The sequence below is a fragment of the Euprymna scolopes genome, chromosome 25, assembly GCF_053919585.1.
Source record: "Euprymna scolopes isolate OS-2025 chromosome 25, ASM5391958v1, whole genome shotgun sequence".
Taxonomy (NCBI): domain Eukaryota; kingdom Metazoa; phylum Mollusca; class Cephalopoda; order Sepiida; family Sepiolidae; genus Euprymna; species Euprymna scolopes.
The window spans coordinates 55,294,512-55,311,809 of record NC_136506.1 but is presented as its reverse complement, the minus strand read 5'-3'; the positions used below and the strand labels follow the sequence as shown (position 1 = coordinate 55,311,809).

The window sequence follows — 17,298 nt, the reverse complement described above, 5'->3', positions numbered from 1 at the left end:
AAATGCTGCATAAAATTGACAGTCAATTCCAGCAATCCAACACACAGTAGTACTTTAAACCCGATTCGTAAATATCTCTTCGAACAAAAAGAAAATATGATCAAAAGTTTTGAACTCAGAATAACACCCATTTCCAAAGAAGCAAATCTACCCCAAAATAACCAAAATTCATGAAACTGTCCTCTTTAAAATGGAAAATAACTGCCAAGATAGACTTAATCTTAAGTTAACATGAAAAGAAACAAATCCAGCCAATAATTTTCCAGACAAACATCAAAGAAATCTAGATCACAAACACATCTACACGGACCAAATGAAACCATGCAACATCCAGTACTACAGTATTAAATAAATCAATTAAAAAACAAATATCTCAAAAGAAACTTCTATTTTCAGTGCAGAAATATGTGCACTGTCTAATCTCCTACAACAAAAAACCCAAATACAATAGCTTTTTAGGCTCTCAATCAGCTTTAAAAGCAATTAAAACAAAACAATAAACAATCCCCTAATAACAGAATTACTCCAAAAACTCCAGTTAAAAAGAAATCATTTTCTACTGGATATCAAGCCATAGTTAATTTAGCAGTGAAAGCTGCCTTAAACAATCTGAACGGGTCCAAATTTTAAAATCTCGTACTCAGACCATAAACATATCATCAATACATATATAAGGGGAAAATGGCAAATGTACTGATATAACTTTCCTAACAACAAATGATATGAAATTAAGAAGGAGGAACAAAACGCCAGACAAAACAAAAGAAAATGAGGCAAGAATAAGAATGCCCCTACTCATTTGATACATTCATCTTTTGAGAAAGGAAGACCAACCAATGTGTATACCATGTTAAACTCCCCTGACAATAAAGCACATTTTAATTGATTACACTGATTTTATGACAATGATGGATACTATATATAAAGAAAAGAATATATATTTAAAAAAAAAAAAAACAACCATTACAGCATACTTTCATTACCTTAAAAAATATAACCTTTATCATAAAATTTAAAAAGAACATATCACTCATATGTCAGAAAGTAAAAACCTCCTAACCCCATAATCTGCATTAAATGATACAAAAGGTTGACATGCCATAAAATCCAATAAACAAGTCCCTTTCTCCTTCTTTTTTGCTACTCCCTAATTGTAATTAGGTTTTCAAATATCAAAACTTAAATTATTTCATTATGAAAAAAAATGTTTTCGGATATATTCCATTATTATTATGCATAAAAAGTGTATGTTTACACTTGTGTGCTAAGAAATGTTTTTAATAAATAGTAATGTAAGTTTTTTTGTTTTTTTTTTATTGGTCATGTTAATTTTGTTTTTTAAAATGTTTTTATCTCTTTAGTTCTCCTTTCCTGCGAAAAGCTAATTCCGCTTCCTCCGGTCTGAACAAAATGCACATCTTCATATCAAAGACTGTAATTAGGCCTGAATATTGTCAGCCTGTAAGTATATTAAGTTCTTGTATCCCACATCTAATATAAAAGTGAAAATGTATATATGTATGTATGTATGTTCGCTTTTTGTGTATGTCTACAAAAGGCTTTTTCGCCGTGATTTTCAGTTGGCTCGCTCCTTCTTAAAACTTTTTATATGCTATCTAAATAATAACATCTATGACTAAGGAACTCGGGTCACAGCTATCTTTAATTTACCCGACTTTTACAAGCTATTTTCGAGATATTTTTGATCGCCGCATAGCAGGGAAAACAGAAACTGGCTTCCAGTGCAAAACTAGATCAAACATCATGCGACTTAACGTTCTCACACCTGCTAATTTCGGTTTATAAATGTCAACTTAACACACTTATCAATTCATCTATTCCCGTGGTCGAGATGGTTAGGTTGCAGGTTTTTTTTCCCATTTCCTTTCCACCTCCACTTCAAAGGTTCGGAGTTCAAGCCTACCTTTCTACTAAAACTTTTTTTTTCTTTTACACCTCCAAACACCCGGCCAACGTTTTTTTTTTTTTTCTTTTTTTTTTTAAACAGGGTTGTTTTGATCTGCCCCCCCCCTCCACCAACACACACCTCCAAACACCCGGGCAACGCCGGCTAGTCTAATATAAATGAAAGTTGTGTGTGAGTGTTAGGCTGAATCAGAAACTATATGAAATACACCTGCAAACCTTACATTATGAAATTCAATATAATCCCAGCTTGATAAAGTAAAAAAAAATTTTATAATGTTGTAATATTATTAGGATCACCAGGAATGAAATGAGTGCATGGAGAGTTAAAAAAATAAATTTATTTTTTTGTGTTGTTGTTACAAAAAAATTGTCAGCTTTCTTTTTATTTCGTGAACCAGTTGCAAGAGAGAGAGATAAGATTTTTAACTTTTTAACTCTTTTTGTTATCCATGCGTCGGGCCAATGACTTCGTAAACTTAATATCTTACACTTATCAGCAAATGAAGAAATTAGAAAATGGTTTATAGGAATTGTAAAATGTTGTGAAAGCAAATCATGTTTTGATCATGCTTCAACATTTGATATTTTTTTCACTTTTCAGAATTTGTCAGATATTTTAATTGTATTAACTTCCATTTGTATGAGGTCCTGGATATGATCTATATCCAATAGTGAGGCCCCAGCTTGCAGGCTTTGGGGAGTGTGAAGCCACCTTTTAATTGCCATTGCTCCTGGGTCCACTCTAACCCGGAGTGGTAGTAGGGTTCCAACTATGGGTTAAATAGAAACTGACTTGAAAAAAAAAAAAAATATTCTATTAAAAACTTTTCTGCAAAATCACTAGATTCGGCATTAAATAACCTGAAAAGGGTTGATATGCCATAAAACAAAAACAAACCATCCACTTGTATGGGTTCAATTCTTGAAATGAAATGAGTAAAAAATGTTAATTTTAGTTTTTAAATATTTGCAGTGCATACTGGGATTACTAGTTTCTTTTTATTTGATGTCATGTATAGCGCTGTGACAAGAGAATATTCTTTTCATTATTTTGACTTTCGAATATATATCAGTTAATATCTTATATATTTTGTGTGATGTGATGTGGTTCTCAGTTGATTAACTGTGTTGGATAAATACTCGAGCGTCAAAACAATGAAAAGAATATTCTCTTCTTGTAGTTCTATTCAAAAGACTGTTTCAGTGATGTATATAAAATTTAATTCTTTTGAATAGAACTCATTGAAAGACATAAAAATGCCTTCAGATTTTTTTAAAAATATATAGTTAAGAATTGTTCTACAAGTAAAGAAATAGGAAGCAGTAATCAGAATTTAGGAACCACCAACAAATTCTTTCATGAATAAAAATTTTTCACTTTTGCTAAATCTTTAAGAATTCACAAACTAGTTGTCAATGTACATAAAAAATGGAACAGTTTTAGCCCCTGCAAATCCTGTGCTCATCTAAAGTGGCTGTTTAAGAATTTGTCTTAGAAAATATAAATATAAAAAAACAAATCTTAAACAGATTTGATGTGGTTGTTTAAAATATCAATCTACCATATAATTATTTTTTATATAATCAATGGTAATATAAATAAAATGCATATAAAAATAATAGGTAACAATGGTGATATTGTAGAACCTAACAACCAAAATTGCACAAATGGGGGAGGGGCTGATGAAAAAGTAAATAGAAAAAAACTTTTTTATTATCTAGTTCAATTTATATGAATATATTTTTTTAATTAAAATATTATTATAAATTGTAATTTTAGATATTTTTTGTAAAACTACAAATTTTATGCAGTATAATAAGGGAGTTGAGCAGCAAGATGTCTGTTCACATTACACTTGAACTTTTGCATGTCAGTACAGTTGGGGAAGTAGGAACCCGAAAGGGAATTCCAAAGTCTAGCAGTTCTGGAGAAAACTCTATTAGAGTAGAAAGCTTTCTTACCTCCAGGCATCTATGTAGAGGTGAGACTTTGCTACTTGTCGGGGGTATTTACATCAAGAAGGGCTTGTAGTTCGTCAGGGCATACACCATTAAAATACTTGTAAAACAGACAGCAACATTTCGTTGATGGGACAGAGGTTGAAGCCTAGATGATAGTTCAGGACCTACCAGATTGGCGATTCTCTTTTGAACCCTGTCCAAGTGTGAGAGACAAATGTGACAACAATACTCCATAAATGGATGAGATACAGAATACTTTCAGGTCTAAGTAACTTTTTTAGTATGGTAGAGAGAGCCCACCTTCCTTGCAACTACTCTCCATGTATCTGTTCCAACTCGTGTTCCTTGTAATGTAAACGTTAAGCCGAGGAGTTTGAAAGAGATGCTTTCAGGTAATATATCTTTAGCCATAGATATTGGTGGTTGAAAAGGTTCTAATTTATTGAAGGAAACAAACTTAGTTTTGGCAGCATTAAATGTGACCATTCATTTTTGTCCCCATTCCACTACAGATAAGGTCTTCCTCTAGTGTTTCTGCCATTTCCTTAGACATGTGTTGATTTGTTTTTCCCTCGTGCCTGTTATAGAGCGTGGTGTCCTCAGCAAATATACCCATCTCAGAGACAGTTTTATCAGGGAGGTCATTTATGAATATTAGGAATAATAAAGGTCCAAGGATGTACCCCTGAGGTACACCCGCATTTATATCATATTGTTTGGATGTCGAGGACAACCTGACTTCTTCCGTTATTTAAGAAGGATACAGTGATACCATATGAACTGATTTTCCTGAGAGACAATCATGCCATACCCTGTCAATAGCCTTAGATATATCTAGGGCTACTGCTCTACCCTCTCCTGTTTTGTTTAGTGTATACGTACATATGTTCAGAGATTACAGTTAGGATATCTACAGTAGAACGGGCTTGCCTAAATCCATATTGTTGGTCGGTCAGACGTTTAGCAGCTGTAATGTGATGGACTAGAGCTTGGTTAATTATGGACTCAAATATTTTGGTGAAAGCAGGAGGAGGCTAATTGGGTGATAATAGGTCAGTTCTTTCACCAGAATTCTTGTAAATTAGTACCATGGAAGCAGTTTTCTAGCAGTCAGGAAAGCAAGATTCGTTAAGGCATTTGTTGTAAAGTTTGGGAGCACTAGTGCAACCTCAGCAAAGCATTTTTTTTAATAGCACAGCCGGGATGAGATCAGGTCCATATGCTTTTGAGGTGTCTAGGTTTTTTTTGTATCTTGCACCTGAGAAGGGTAATTTTCAGATCATTTAGTGTTGTGTCTGTCCGCAAGTCAAAGGAGTGAGTGGTTTGCTGGGTCCAATGTGGAGTTGGAGCAAACCGACTGGCAAGTAGGTTAACCTTCTTGATTGCCGTTCAAACAACCTCTTGATTGTTGGATAGTGGGGGAATTGTTAATTGCTCATTATCTACTACACTGTTGTAGATTTTCCAGAAATAACAGGTTCCTAATTTTTGTGCTTCAATGCGTTTTCTGGTAGTTTCAGTATATTCTCTCTTAGCTGTCGCTATTTCTTTCTTACAATTACTTCTAGCTTCTATAAACTTTTGTCTGTTTATACTGAACTTATGTTGGTTAAATCTGTGGTATGCATGCTGCTTTTGAGCAATGGCAGCTGCACAAGTAGAAATAAACCATTGGAGAGAGTGGAGTTTGCCATAGAATTTTCATGTCGGAACATGTGCCTCAATTGCAGTTTTGAACCATTCAGTGGTCTCATTTGCACACTGTTCAGCTGGAAGAGAAAAGATATTTCGCCATGAGACATCTCTGATGAGATCCCTCATGGCTTCCAAGTCGGACTTCTTGTAATATGTTGTCGTTTTGCACAATGGCTCTTTAGTTTGGGGTTGAGAATTAAGGGTTATTTCTACTTAATAGTAGACAACATGATCAGGATTCCCGAGTGGGCTATGGACATTCATTATCAATCATTGGGAACTGTGGTCAGAAATAGATCTAGAAGTGAGGCATGTTAATCTTGCTAATCTGGGAAAGATGTCGGAAACGTAACCATCTGTGATAGGTAATGAGATATAGAAAAGTTATGTGTTATGCTACCAGCTGCATCTGTATGTTAATTTTTGAAATGGTTATATCAATATTTGTTCATCAATCTATAATTTTAATCTTGTTCATGTAGTTAGATAATTAATTCAGGTTTGTGTTACAAGGCATTCTTTTTTGTAATTATTTTTTTTTTAATAAATTTCTTTGAGGATTTTCTGTCAACTCTATGATGAAAGACATAAATGATTTGAAATAAAATTTCAAATAAAAACCTCACAATTTTGAAAGTTATTTTCAAATTCATCTACTTATATTAGTTTTAGCATAGAGAAAATGAAACCAAACTTATTAATAAAATAATCACTTTGAAATCAATGAAAATATTTAAAAAGTTAATATTTTATTTTTACAACCGTGTAAAATTTTTATTGCATTATCATTCAAACCCTACCATGTTTGATTATATGGTTAAGTGTTAGTTTTACTCATTTAGAACTGCTTTAAAGCTTCACTGCTCACTCATTTTGCAATCAAATTTCAAATAATTTTTACAGTTCATAGGTCACTTTCACAGCTATATTTTGAAAAAAATTTTAATTTTCATTCAGTAAAGCAAGTTATAATAAAATTATCGGTGTTCTCATAATCTTTAAGGAATAGAGAGACTTTTTTTCTGATTGGCTGTTGGTTACTATCGCAACCAAATCTATTATACTACCTCAAATCAGCTGGGAACGGCAGAGATGATGACATAACAAGATATAAAAAAAAAGGAAAGTTCCCCTGGATTTGTAGCAAAGTGCTAATGTAGGGAAAAATGGGGATACCCAATTTTTTAAAACAACACTAAAATATATTATCTCTTATATTTTGCCCTCCTTGCAATATTTTCATTCGTTGCTTGTTCGCGTTCACCCTGTTACCACGATTACGTCAATTCAGCTACTACTGTCGCTAATCATTCACCACTGTCCCGATCTGTAGCTCAGCTGTACTGTCGCTGATAATTCACTGTTTCTATGCTCAATCACTAACCGACCTTTTGCCTTGGCTCATTGGCTCATCAAAACTGACTGCTGACTATTTACCCGATTACATCTTTTATTTATTTTTTTTTTTTTTTAGTCAATTTAAGAAGTTGGTAATCATTTTTTTATGGATTGTTGAAGCAAAGCCTGGAAAAATCATGGATTACATTTATTTATTTTTTTAAATTTTTTTTTTAATTTTTTTTTTTTTTTTAAATCAATTTTCACCCCAAACAAGGCACAGTGCCACTTTGAAATAGGGGGCTACTATCGGGAACATAATATGCAGGTGCATTATGAAGGGAGCTGAATAGCAAGTTGTTTGTTCACATTACACTTGAACTTCTGCTTATCAGTACAATTGGGAAAGCAGAATCCCGAAAGGGAGTTCCAAAGACTTGCAGTTCTAGGGATCTCTACTGTAAAGGGGTGGGACGTAGTTGCTTGTCTAGTTTGTCGGAGGTAGTCACGTGCTTGTAGTTTGTCAGAGCATTCACCATTAAAGTATTTGTAGAACAGGCAGAGGGATGCAACATTTCGCCGATGGGACAGAGGCTGAAGCCTAGATGACAGTTCAGGACCTATCAGGTTGGCGACTCTCTTTTGAACCTTGTCCAGGAGTGAGAGACAAGCAGCAGATGCACCAGCCCAAATGTGACAACAGTACTCCATACATGGGCGAATGGTGTTACAAGATACGTTCAGGCATAAGTAATTTTCTAACACGGTAGAGCGAGCCCACCCTCTTTGCAGCAGCCTTGGCAATGCTCTCAATGTATCTATTCCAGTTCATGTTCCCTGTAAATGTTAGGCCGAGGACTTTAAAGGAAGTACTTTCAGGTAATGTGTTCTTGGCCATTGCTATTGGTGGTAGAGAAGGTTTCTTGTAGCTATTGAAGGAAACAAGCTTAGTCTTGGCAGCATTGAAGGTGACCATCCATTTTTGTCCCCATTCCACTAGAGATTGGAGGTCATCCTCTAGTGTTTCTGCCATGTCCTTAGATATGTGTTCATTTGTTTTCCCCTCATGCCGGTGATAGAGATTGGTGTCATCGGCAAATATACCCATCTCCGAAACAATTTTATCAGGGAGGTCATTTATGAATATCAGGAATAAATGTCCAAGGATAGACCCCTGAGGCACTCCCGCATTTATATCATATGGGTTAGATGTACGACCGTCGAGGACAACTTGGATTTTTCTCTTCCTTAAGAAGGATTTAATTACATTATGTATTCTTCCAGTGATATCATATGATCTAATTTTCCTTAGAAGACCATCATGCCATACCCTGTCAAAAGCCTTAGATATATCAAGGGCTACCACTCCACCTCCCCCCGTTTTGTCCAGTGAATTGTATATATGTTCAGAGACTACAGTTAAGATATTTGCTTTTTTTTTTTTTTTTTACACAGTGGTCACCACTTATCAAGGCCCGGAAGCCACTCAGGGATAAGGGTTATTGCAAGTACGTACATTACGTTAGTGTGGAGATTTGATGAAGTGTTTACTTAAGGGGGCGGTTCATTAGGAATTTGTTAATATTGGACTTGAACACATCCAAGTTGTAGTCAGGTGGGAAGCAGGCAGACGGAACAGTTCCACAGGCGTGCAGTTCTAAGAAAGAAGCTTTGTTCATGGAATCTACATTTTGATTTAGGCACAGAATAAAGAATGGGGAAACTTATTAACAGTGGTTTCAGCTAGACGGGTGTTTTTCGTGAAAGATTGGCGAGGGGGGGACCAGAGATTGGAGTTCAGACGAGCACCTGCCATGGAAATAACGATAAAACAAAGACAGGCTCACAACATCTCTTCTGTGGGAGAGAGGTTGCAGGGTAGAGAAAAGGGCATCCCCCACTAAGCCACAAAGTTTATTTTGTACTCTGTCAAGGCAGGATAGGCTGTTTTTAGCAGCTCCTGCCCAGATATGACAGCAGTATTCCATCCTTGGACGTACTTGGCTTTTATATAGATAGAGAATTGCATCAGTAGTGAGATATCTTCTGGAGCGGTAGAAGGATCCCACCATCTTTCCAGCGACCTTGGCAACAGACTTGATGTACTTGTTCCATTTCAGATCAGGAGTAAAGGTCAAACCCAGAAGCTTGTCAAAACACGGGGCCTCTCTCAGACGAGAGCCATCCATCCCAATTGATGCCAGATGGGGATCAGAGCGTTGATGATGTAAGGATAGGAGTTTGGTTATAGATGCATTTTTTTGTTGAACGGACTTGCCTAAATCCATATTGTTTGTCGGTCAGGAGTTTAGCAGCTGTTAGGTGTTGGACTAGGGCTTGATTTACTAAGGACTCAAATATTTTGGCGAAAAGCAGAAGGCTAATGGGGCGATAATTTAGTGGGTCAGTTCTTTCACCAGTATTCTTGAAGACTGGTACCATAGAAGTGGAAAACAGCAGTCGGGAAAACAAGATTCGTTAAGGCATTTATTGTAAAGTTTGGAGAGAACTAGAGCAACCTCAGCAGAGCATTTTTTTAATAGCACAGCCGGGATTAGATCGGGTCCACATGCTTTTGAGGTGTCTAGGTTTTTTTATATGATACCATGTACCTGAGAGGGGGTGATTTTCAAATCGTCTAGTGTAGCGTCTGTCCGCAAAGGAAAGTCAGAAAGGGAGTGGTGTGCCGAGTCCAGTGTGGAGTTTGAGGCAAACCGACTTGCAAGCAGATTAGCCTTGTCGGTTGCCGTGCAAGCAACCTCATGATTGTTTGTTAGTGGGGGAATCGTTGACTGCCCATTATTTACTACACTGTTGTAGATTTTCCAGAAATAATGCGCTCCTAATTTCTGTGCTTCGATTCGTTTTCTGGTGATTTCCGTGTAATCTGTCTTAGCTGTCGCTATTACTCTTACAATTCTAGCTTCTATATACTTCTTTCTGTTTGAACTGGACTTATGTCGGCTGAATCTGCGGAATGCATGTTGTCTTTGAGCAATGGCAGCTGCACAAGTAGAAATAAACCATTGGGGAGAGTGGGGCTTGCTATAGAATTTCAGTGTGGGAACATGTGCTTCAATTGCAGTTTTGAACCATTCAGTAGTCTCATTTGCACACTGTGCCGCTGGAAGAGAAAAAATATTTTGCCATGAGGCATCTCTGATGAGTTCCCTGATGGCTTCCCAGTCAACCTTTTTGTAATACCTCGTTGTTTTGAGTTGTGGGTCTTCAGTTTTAGGACAAGAATTTAGGGGGATTTCTACCATTATCACAGCGTGATCAACATTCCAGAGTGGGCTGTGGGCATTTGTTGTACAATCATCGGGAACTGTTGTCAGAAATAGATCTAGAAGTGAGGCATGTTGATCTTGCTGGTCTGGGAAATGTGTCATCTGAGATAGGGAATGGGATATAGAGAAGCTATGTGTTGTGCTACCAGCTACGTCTGTGTAATTAAAGAATCCAAGCCAGTTACTGTGTTGAGGGAGAATGCTATATCTATGCTGTCAGAGACTTTGTTTATTAGGGTTCAGTCCTGGGTTGAGGGAGAACGGTAGAGAAAATACAAGTAACTAATATTATATTGCATATTTAGCACATATGAAGCACATAAAGGCCTGGTCGTCTGATTCTAGTTTTATTTCTCTAGTCAGGGGGAGGGTGTTAACGAATATAGACTCCAAGCCCATGCATATGTCTGTCCGAGTCCTTACGGCAGAGCGAGAGATAACCAGGCATGTTAAAGTGGTTAGCAGGGATGAAGGAGTGTAGGTTAGTTTCATTTCATGCTAAGATATCCGGGGTGTTTACAAGGAGAAATGATTCAACATCATCTAAGTTAGTTCTGAGCCCACGGATATTCATAAATGCAAGCCTCAAGGGAGGAGGCAGGTTGGTTTTCTTTGAGTTTGGTTCTGGTTTAAATGTAACTTTTGCTTAAGCTGTCATTTCATTTTATTGATTTAATTTAAAGTTTCAGTTAGGGTGAGTGAGGGTTGCTGGACAAGTGGTTGTGCAGAATATGACCTGCAATACAAGTAGACCATCAGCTGTCCTCACCCACAGGATTGTAGCCTCAGGAAAGCCCACCGGGAATGAGTACAGGGTCCCTTTCCATGCGTGACATGGCACTACAAACATCCCGATATTATACAACTGTTGATGGAGCAGCCGCTCAAAGCGCTACCAAAGAGTTAGTGCTCCTGTACTATAAGTTGGAAACAGCAACCAGGAAACTGTCAATCCGGTACCCTCAATCCATTAGGCAAAGTCAGCCCAGTCCACTGCACCGGCATATATGGTACTGAAGCACCCCCACAGTGTCCAGTTTAGGGGGATAGGGAGCGGGGGGAAAAAACGGCGTTCATTGCCCTAGTCAGGAAACAAGGCCAACCACTGGTTGATTCTGACGAGTACCTGTGAAAGCACCTCTACGCCTGGCTAATAGGCAAAGCCGAGCTATAGACATTGCCTATCTCCTCCTTAAGCAATTTAGGTTTGCCAACCAGTAATTTGTTTAAGTCACCAGCTTTAGGAAGGTTGTGATCCAGGACTGAAGAGGCCTCCCTCTCCTAGGTTTAGCTTCAGTTTTCCTTCTAGACGGATGACCTGGGAAGATCTACAGGTCCATCAGCACCGAGAGGGTTTGCCCCGCGCCTGAGTCCTAATCCAGGTATTTCTGTGACCCTGCATGGGTAGTTAATATTAATCAGTTATTTAGGTTAATAGCTACTGAAAAATTACACTTAACAAAGAGATTAAAAGGACATTACTATGCTTTCCATTGGAGAGGGGATAGGCAAAAATTCATGCAGTGGAAGTAACTAAATTTGCAGCAGCATTGGTTTGAGAGAGACGAGTTAATGTATGGTTAAAATATAGTTTTGTTAGTTTAGGAATAGGATAACATGTTGAAGTATGATTTACTTAATATTAGAAATTAAAATTTGGTGCCCAAAATTTAATATTTAATACGACTGAAAGATAAGATATATGCTCAATATAGATACAAGAAAACATTTGATTCGAAGTACAGTTTAGTACAGGTATGCCCGAAAGATATAAGTTATGGCGTATTCTGTAAGTATGATTAAATATAGATAGATGGATAAGTGGCCTGTTTTCACTGTATACGAATGTATGGAATTTTAGACATTGAGTATGTTGTCTTCAGACTTCTAGCAAGGAAAATGGCATCGCCTTTCTCTTAATATCCAGAAGTTTGTATTACAATGAGTATCGTTTCAGTCTGTACATAAATTATTGCAGTAGGATCTCCTATCAAAAGAAAGATATTAAGGGTTGCTGTTCATTATAGATCACTTTAAATCTATGTACAGGACTATGGCTAGGAAGTATTTACTTAGAAGCTTAGTTTTGGGATAAGGCTATAATAAAAGCATGCCTTAGAAATCTTTAGGTGTTAATGTGTATCGATTTACGAAAAGTTAGTCTATTAAGGTTGAGGGTTGAGAGGTAGGACCCCTCTTAGTTAGTCTGTTAAGGTTGAGGGTTGAGAACTAGGACCCCTTCTAAGTTAGTCTGTTAAGGTTGAGGGTTGAGAGCTAGGACCCCTCTAAGTTAGTCTGTTATGGTTGAGGGTTGAGAGCTAGGACCCCTCTAAGTTAGTCTGTTATGGTTGAGGGTTGAGAGCTAGGACCCCTCTAAGTTAGTCTGTTATGGTTGAGGGTTGAGAGCTAGGACCCCTTCTAAGTTAGTCTGTTAAGGTTTAGGGTTGAGAGCTAGGACCCCTTCTAAGTTAGTCTGTTATGGTTGAGGGTTGAGAGCTAGGACCCCTTCTAAGTTAGTCTGTTATGGTTGAGGATTGAGAGCTAGGACCCCTCTAAGTTAGTCTGTTATGGTTGAGGGTTGAGAGCTAGGACCCCTCTAAGTTAGTCTGTTAAGGTTGAGTGTTGAGAGCTAGGACCCCTCTGTTAGTCTGTTAAGGTTGAGGGTTGAGAGCTAGGACCCCTCTTAGTTAGTCTGTTAAGGTTGAGGGTTGAGAGCTAGGACCCCTTCTAAGTTAGTCTGTTAAGGTTGAGGGTTGAGAGCTCGGACCCCTCTAAGTTAGTCTGTTATGGTTGAGGGTTGAGAGCTAGGACCCCTATTAGTTAGTCTGTTAAAGTTGAGGGTTGAGAGCTAGGACCCCTTCTAAGTTAGTCTGTTAAGGTTGAGGGTTGAGAGCTCGGACCCCTCTAAGTTAGTCTGTTATGGTTGAGGGTTGAGAGCTAGGACCCCTATTAGTTAGTCTGTTAAGGTTGAGGGTTGAGAGCTAGGACCCCTCTTAGTTAGTCTGTTAAGGTTGAGGGTTGAGAGCTAGGACCCCTCTTAGTTAGTCTGTTAAGGTTGAGTGTTGAGAGCTAGGACCCCTTCTAAGTTAGTCTGTTAAGGTTGAGGGTTGAGAGCTAGGACCCCTCTAAGTTAGTCTGTTATGGTTGAGGGTTGAGAGCTAGGACCCCTCTTAGTTAGTCTGTTAAGGTTGAGGGTTGAGAGCTAGGACCCCTCTTAGTTAGTCTGTTAAGGTTGAGGGTTGAGAGCTAGGACCCCTCTTAGTTAGTCTGTTAAGGTTGAGGGTTGAGAGCTAGGACCCCTCTTAGTTAGTCTGTTAAGGTTTAGGGTTGAGAGCTAGGACCCCTCTAAGTTAGTCTGTTATGGTGGAGGGTTGAGAGCTAGGACCCCTCTAAGTTAGTCTGTTATGGTTGAGGGTTGAGAGCTAGGACCCCTTCTAAGTTAGTCTGTTATGGTTGAGGGTTGAGAGCTAGGACCCCTCTTAGTTAGTCTGTTAAGGTTGAGGGTTGAGAGCTAGGACCCCTCTTAGTTAGTCTGTTAAGGTTGAGGGTTGAGAGCTAGGACCCCTTCTAAGTTAGTCTGTTAAGGTTGAGGGTTGAGAGCTAGGACCCCTCTTAGTTAGTCTGTTAAGGTTGAGGGTTGAGAGCTAGGACCCCTCTAAGTTAGTCTGTTATGGTTGAGGGTTGAGAGCTAGGACCCCTCTAAGTTAGTCTGTTAAGGTTGAGTGTTGAGAGCTAGGACCCCTCTAAGTTAGTCTGTTAAGGTTGAGGGTTGAGAGCTAGGACCCCTCTTAGTTAGTCTGTTAGGTTGAAGGTTGAGAACTAGGACCCCTTCTAAGTTAGTCTGTTAAGGTTGAGGGTTGAGAGCTAGGACCCCTCTAAGTTAGTCTGTTATGGTTGAGGGTTTAGAGCTAGGACCCCTCTTAGTTAGTCTGTTAAGGTTGAGGGTTGAGAGTTAGGACCCCTCTTAGTTAGTCTGTTAGGGTTGAGAGCTAGGACCCCTTCTAAGTTAGTCTGTTAAGGTTGAGGGTTGAGAGCTAGGACCCCTTCTAAGTTAGTCTGTTAAGGTTGAGGGTTGAGAGTTAGGACCCCTCTTAGTTAGTCTGTTATGGTTGAGGGTTGAGAGCTAGGACCCCTTTGTTAGTCTGTTAAGGTTGAGGGTTGAGAGCTAGGACCCCTCTTAGTTAGTCTGTTAAGGTTGAGGGTTGAGAGCTAGGACCCCTCTAAGTTAGTCTGTTATGGTTGAGGGTTGAGAGCTAGGACCCCTATTAGTTAGTCTGTTAAAGTTGAGGGTTGAGAGCTAGGACCCCTCTTAGTTAGTCTGTTAAGGTTGAGGGTTGAGAGCTAGGACCCCTCTTAGTTAGTCTGTTAAGGTTGAGTGTTGAGAGCTAGGACCCCTTCTAAGTTAGTCTGTTAAGGTTGAGGGTTGAGAGCTAGGACCCCTTCTAAGTTAGTCTGTTAAGGTTGAGGGTTGAGAGTTAGGACCCCTCTTAGTTAGTCTGTTAGGGTTGAGAGCTAGAACCCCTCTTAGTTAGTCTGTTAAGGTTGAGGGTTGAGAGCTAGGACCCCTTCTAAGTTAGTCTGTTAAGGTTGAGGGTTGAGAGTTAGGACCCCTCTTAGTTAGTCTGTTATGGTTGAGGGTTGAGAGCTAGGACCCCTCTTAGTTAGTCTGTTAAGGTTGAGGGTTGAGAGCTAGGACCCCTCTTAGTTAGTCTGTTAAGGTTGAGGGTTGAGAGCTAGGACCCCTCTTAGTTAGTCTGTTAAGGTTGAGGGTTGAGAGCTAGGACCCCTTCTAAGTTAGTCTGTTAAGGTTGAGGGTTGAGAGCTAGGACCCCTCTTAGTTAGTCTGTTAAGGTTGAGGGTTGAGAGCTAGGACCCCTCTAAGTTAGTCTGTTATGGTTGAGGGTTGAGAGCTAGGACCCCTCTAAGTTAGTCTGTTAAGGTTGAGTGTTGAGAGCTAGGACCCCTCTAAGTTAGTCTGTTAAGGTTGAGGGTTGAGAGCTAGGACCCCTCTTAGTTAGTCTGTTAGGTTGAAGGTTGAGAACTAGGACCCCTTCTAAGTTAGTCTGTTAAGGTTGAGGGTTGAGAGCTAGGACCCCTCTTAGTTAGTCTGTTATGGTTGAGGGTTGAGAGCTAGGACCCCTCTTAGTTAGTCTGTTAAGGTTGAGGGTTGAGAGTTAGGACCCCTCTTAGTTAGTCTGTTAGGGTTGAGAGCTAGGACCCCTTCTAAGTTAGTCTGTTAAGGTTGAGGGTTGAGAGCTAGGACCCCTTCTAAGTTAGTCTGTTAAGGTTGAGGGTTGAGAGTTAGGACCCCTCTTAGTTAGTCTGTTATGGTTGAGGGTTGAGAGCTAGGACCCCTTTGTTAGTCTGTTAAGGTTGAGGGTTGAGAGCTAGGACCTCTCTTAGTTAGTCTGTTAAGGTTGAGGGTTGAGAGCTAGGACCCCTCTAAGTTAGTCTGTTATGGTTGAGGGTTGAGAGCTAGGACCCCTATTAGTTAGTCTGTTATGGTTGAGGGTTGAGAGCTAGGACCCCTCTTAGTTAGTCTGTTAAGGTTGAGGGTTGAGAGCTAGGACGCCTCTTAGTTAGTCTGTTAAGGTTGAGGGTTGAGAGCTAGGACCCCTCTTAGTTAGTCTGTTAAGGTTGAGGGTTGAGAGCTAGGACCCCTCTTTGTCTGTTAAGGTTGAGGGTTGAGAGCTAGGACCCCTCTTAGTTAGTCTGTTATGGTTGAGGGTTGAGAGCTAGGACCCCTCTTAGTTAGTCTGTTAAGGTTGAGGGTTGAGAGTTAGGACCCCTCTTAGTTAGTCTGTTAGGGTTGAGAGCTAGGACCCCTTCTAAGTTAGTCTGTTAAGGTTGAGGGTTGAGAGCTAGGACCCCTTCTAAGTTAGTCTGTTAAGGTTGAGGGTTGAGAGTTAGGACCCCTCTTAGTTAGTCTGTTATGGTTGAGGGTTGAGAGCTAGGACCCCTTTGTTAGTCTGTTAAGGTTGAGGGTTGAGAGCTAGGACCTCTCTTAGTTAGTCTGTTAAGGTTGAGGGTTGAGAGCTAGGACCCCTCTAAGTTAGTCTGTTATGGTTGAGGGTTGAGAGCTAGGACCCCTATTAGTTAGTCTGTTATGGTTGAGGGTTGAGAGCTAGGACCCCTCTTAGTTAGTCTGTTAAGGTTGAGGGTTGAGAGCTAGGACGCCTCTTAGTTAGTCTGTTAAGGTTGAGGGTTGAGAGCTAGGACCCCTCTTAGTTAGTCTGTTAAGGTTGAGGGTTGAGAGCTAGGACCCCTCTTAGTTAGTCTGTTAAGGTTGAGGGTTGAGAGCTAGGACCCCTCTTTGTCTGTTAAGGTTGAGGGTTGAGAGCTAGGACCCCTCTAAGTTAGTCTGTTATGGTTGAGGGTTGAGAGCTAGGACCCCTCTTAGTTAGTCTGTTAAGGTTGAGGGTTGAGAGCTAGGACCCCTTCTAAGTTAGTCTGTTAAGGTTGAGGGTTGAGAGCTCGGACCCCTCTAAGTTAGTCTGTTATGGTTGAGGGTTGAGAGCTAGGACCCCTATTAGTTAGTCTGTTAAAGTTGAGGGTTGAGAGCTAGGACCCCTTCTAAGTTAGTCTGTTAAGGTTGAGGGTTGAGAGCTCGGACCCCTCTAAGTTAGTCTGTTATGGTTGAGGGTTGAGAGCTAGGACCCCTATTAGTTAGTCTGTTAAGGTTGAGGGTTGAGAGCTAGGACCCCTCTTAGTTAGTCTGTTAAGGTTGAGGGTTGAGAGCTAGGACCCCTCTTAGTTAGTCTGTTAAGGTTGAGTGTTGAGAGCTAGGACCCCTTCTAAGTTAGTCTGTTAAGGTTGAGGGTTGAGAGCTAGGACCCCTCTAAGTTAGTCTGTTATGGTTGAGGGTTGAGAGCTAGGACCCCTCTTAGTTAGTCTGTTAAGGTTGAGGGTTGAGAGCTAGGACCCCTCTTAGTTAGTCTGTTAAGGTTGAGGGTTGAGAGCTAGGACCCCTCTTAGTTAGTCTGTTAAGGTTGAGGGTTGAGAGCTAGGACCCCTCTTAGTTAGTCTGTTAAGGTTTAGGGTTGAGAGCTAGGACCCCTCTAAGTTAGTCTGTTATGGTGGAGGG

General features: G+C 39.7%; 1 protein-coding gene across 1 annotated transcript in view; it reads left to right on the top strand.

The window, feature by feature from the left end:
* LOC145247359 (rac GTPase-activating protein 1-like) overlaps positions 1 to 17,298 on the top strand; it is a gene marked incomplete at its 5' end in the record, with an annotated part of 132,700 nt that overhangs the window by 25,090 nt on the left and 90,312 nt on the right. The window contains 1 exon segment of the mRNA XM_080109040.1: positions 1,362 to 1,461. Coding sequence (XP_079965166.1) covers positions 1,362 to 1,461 — 100 coding nt within the window.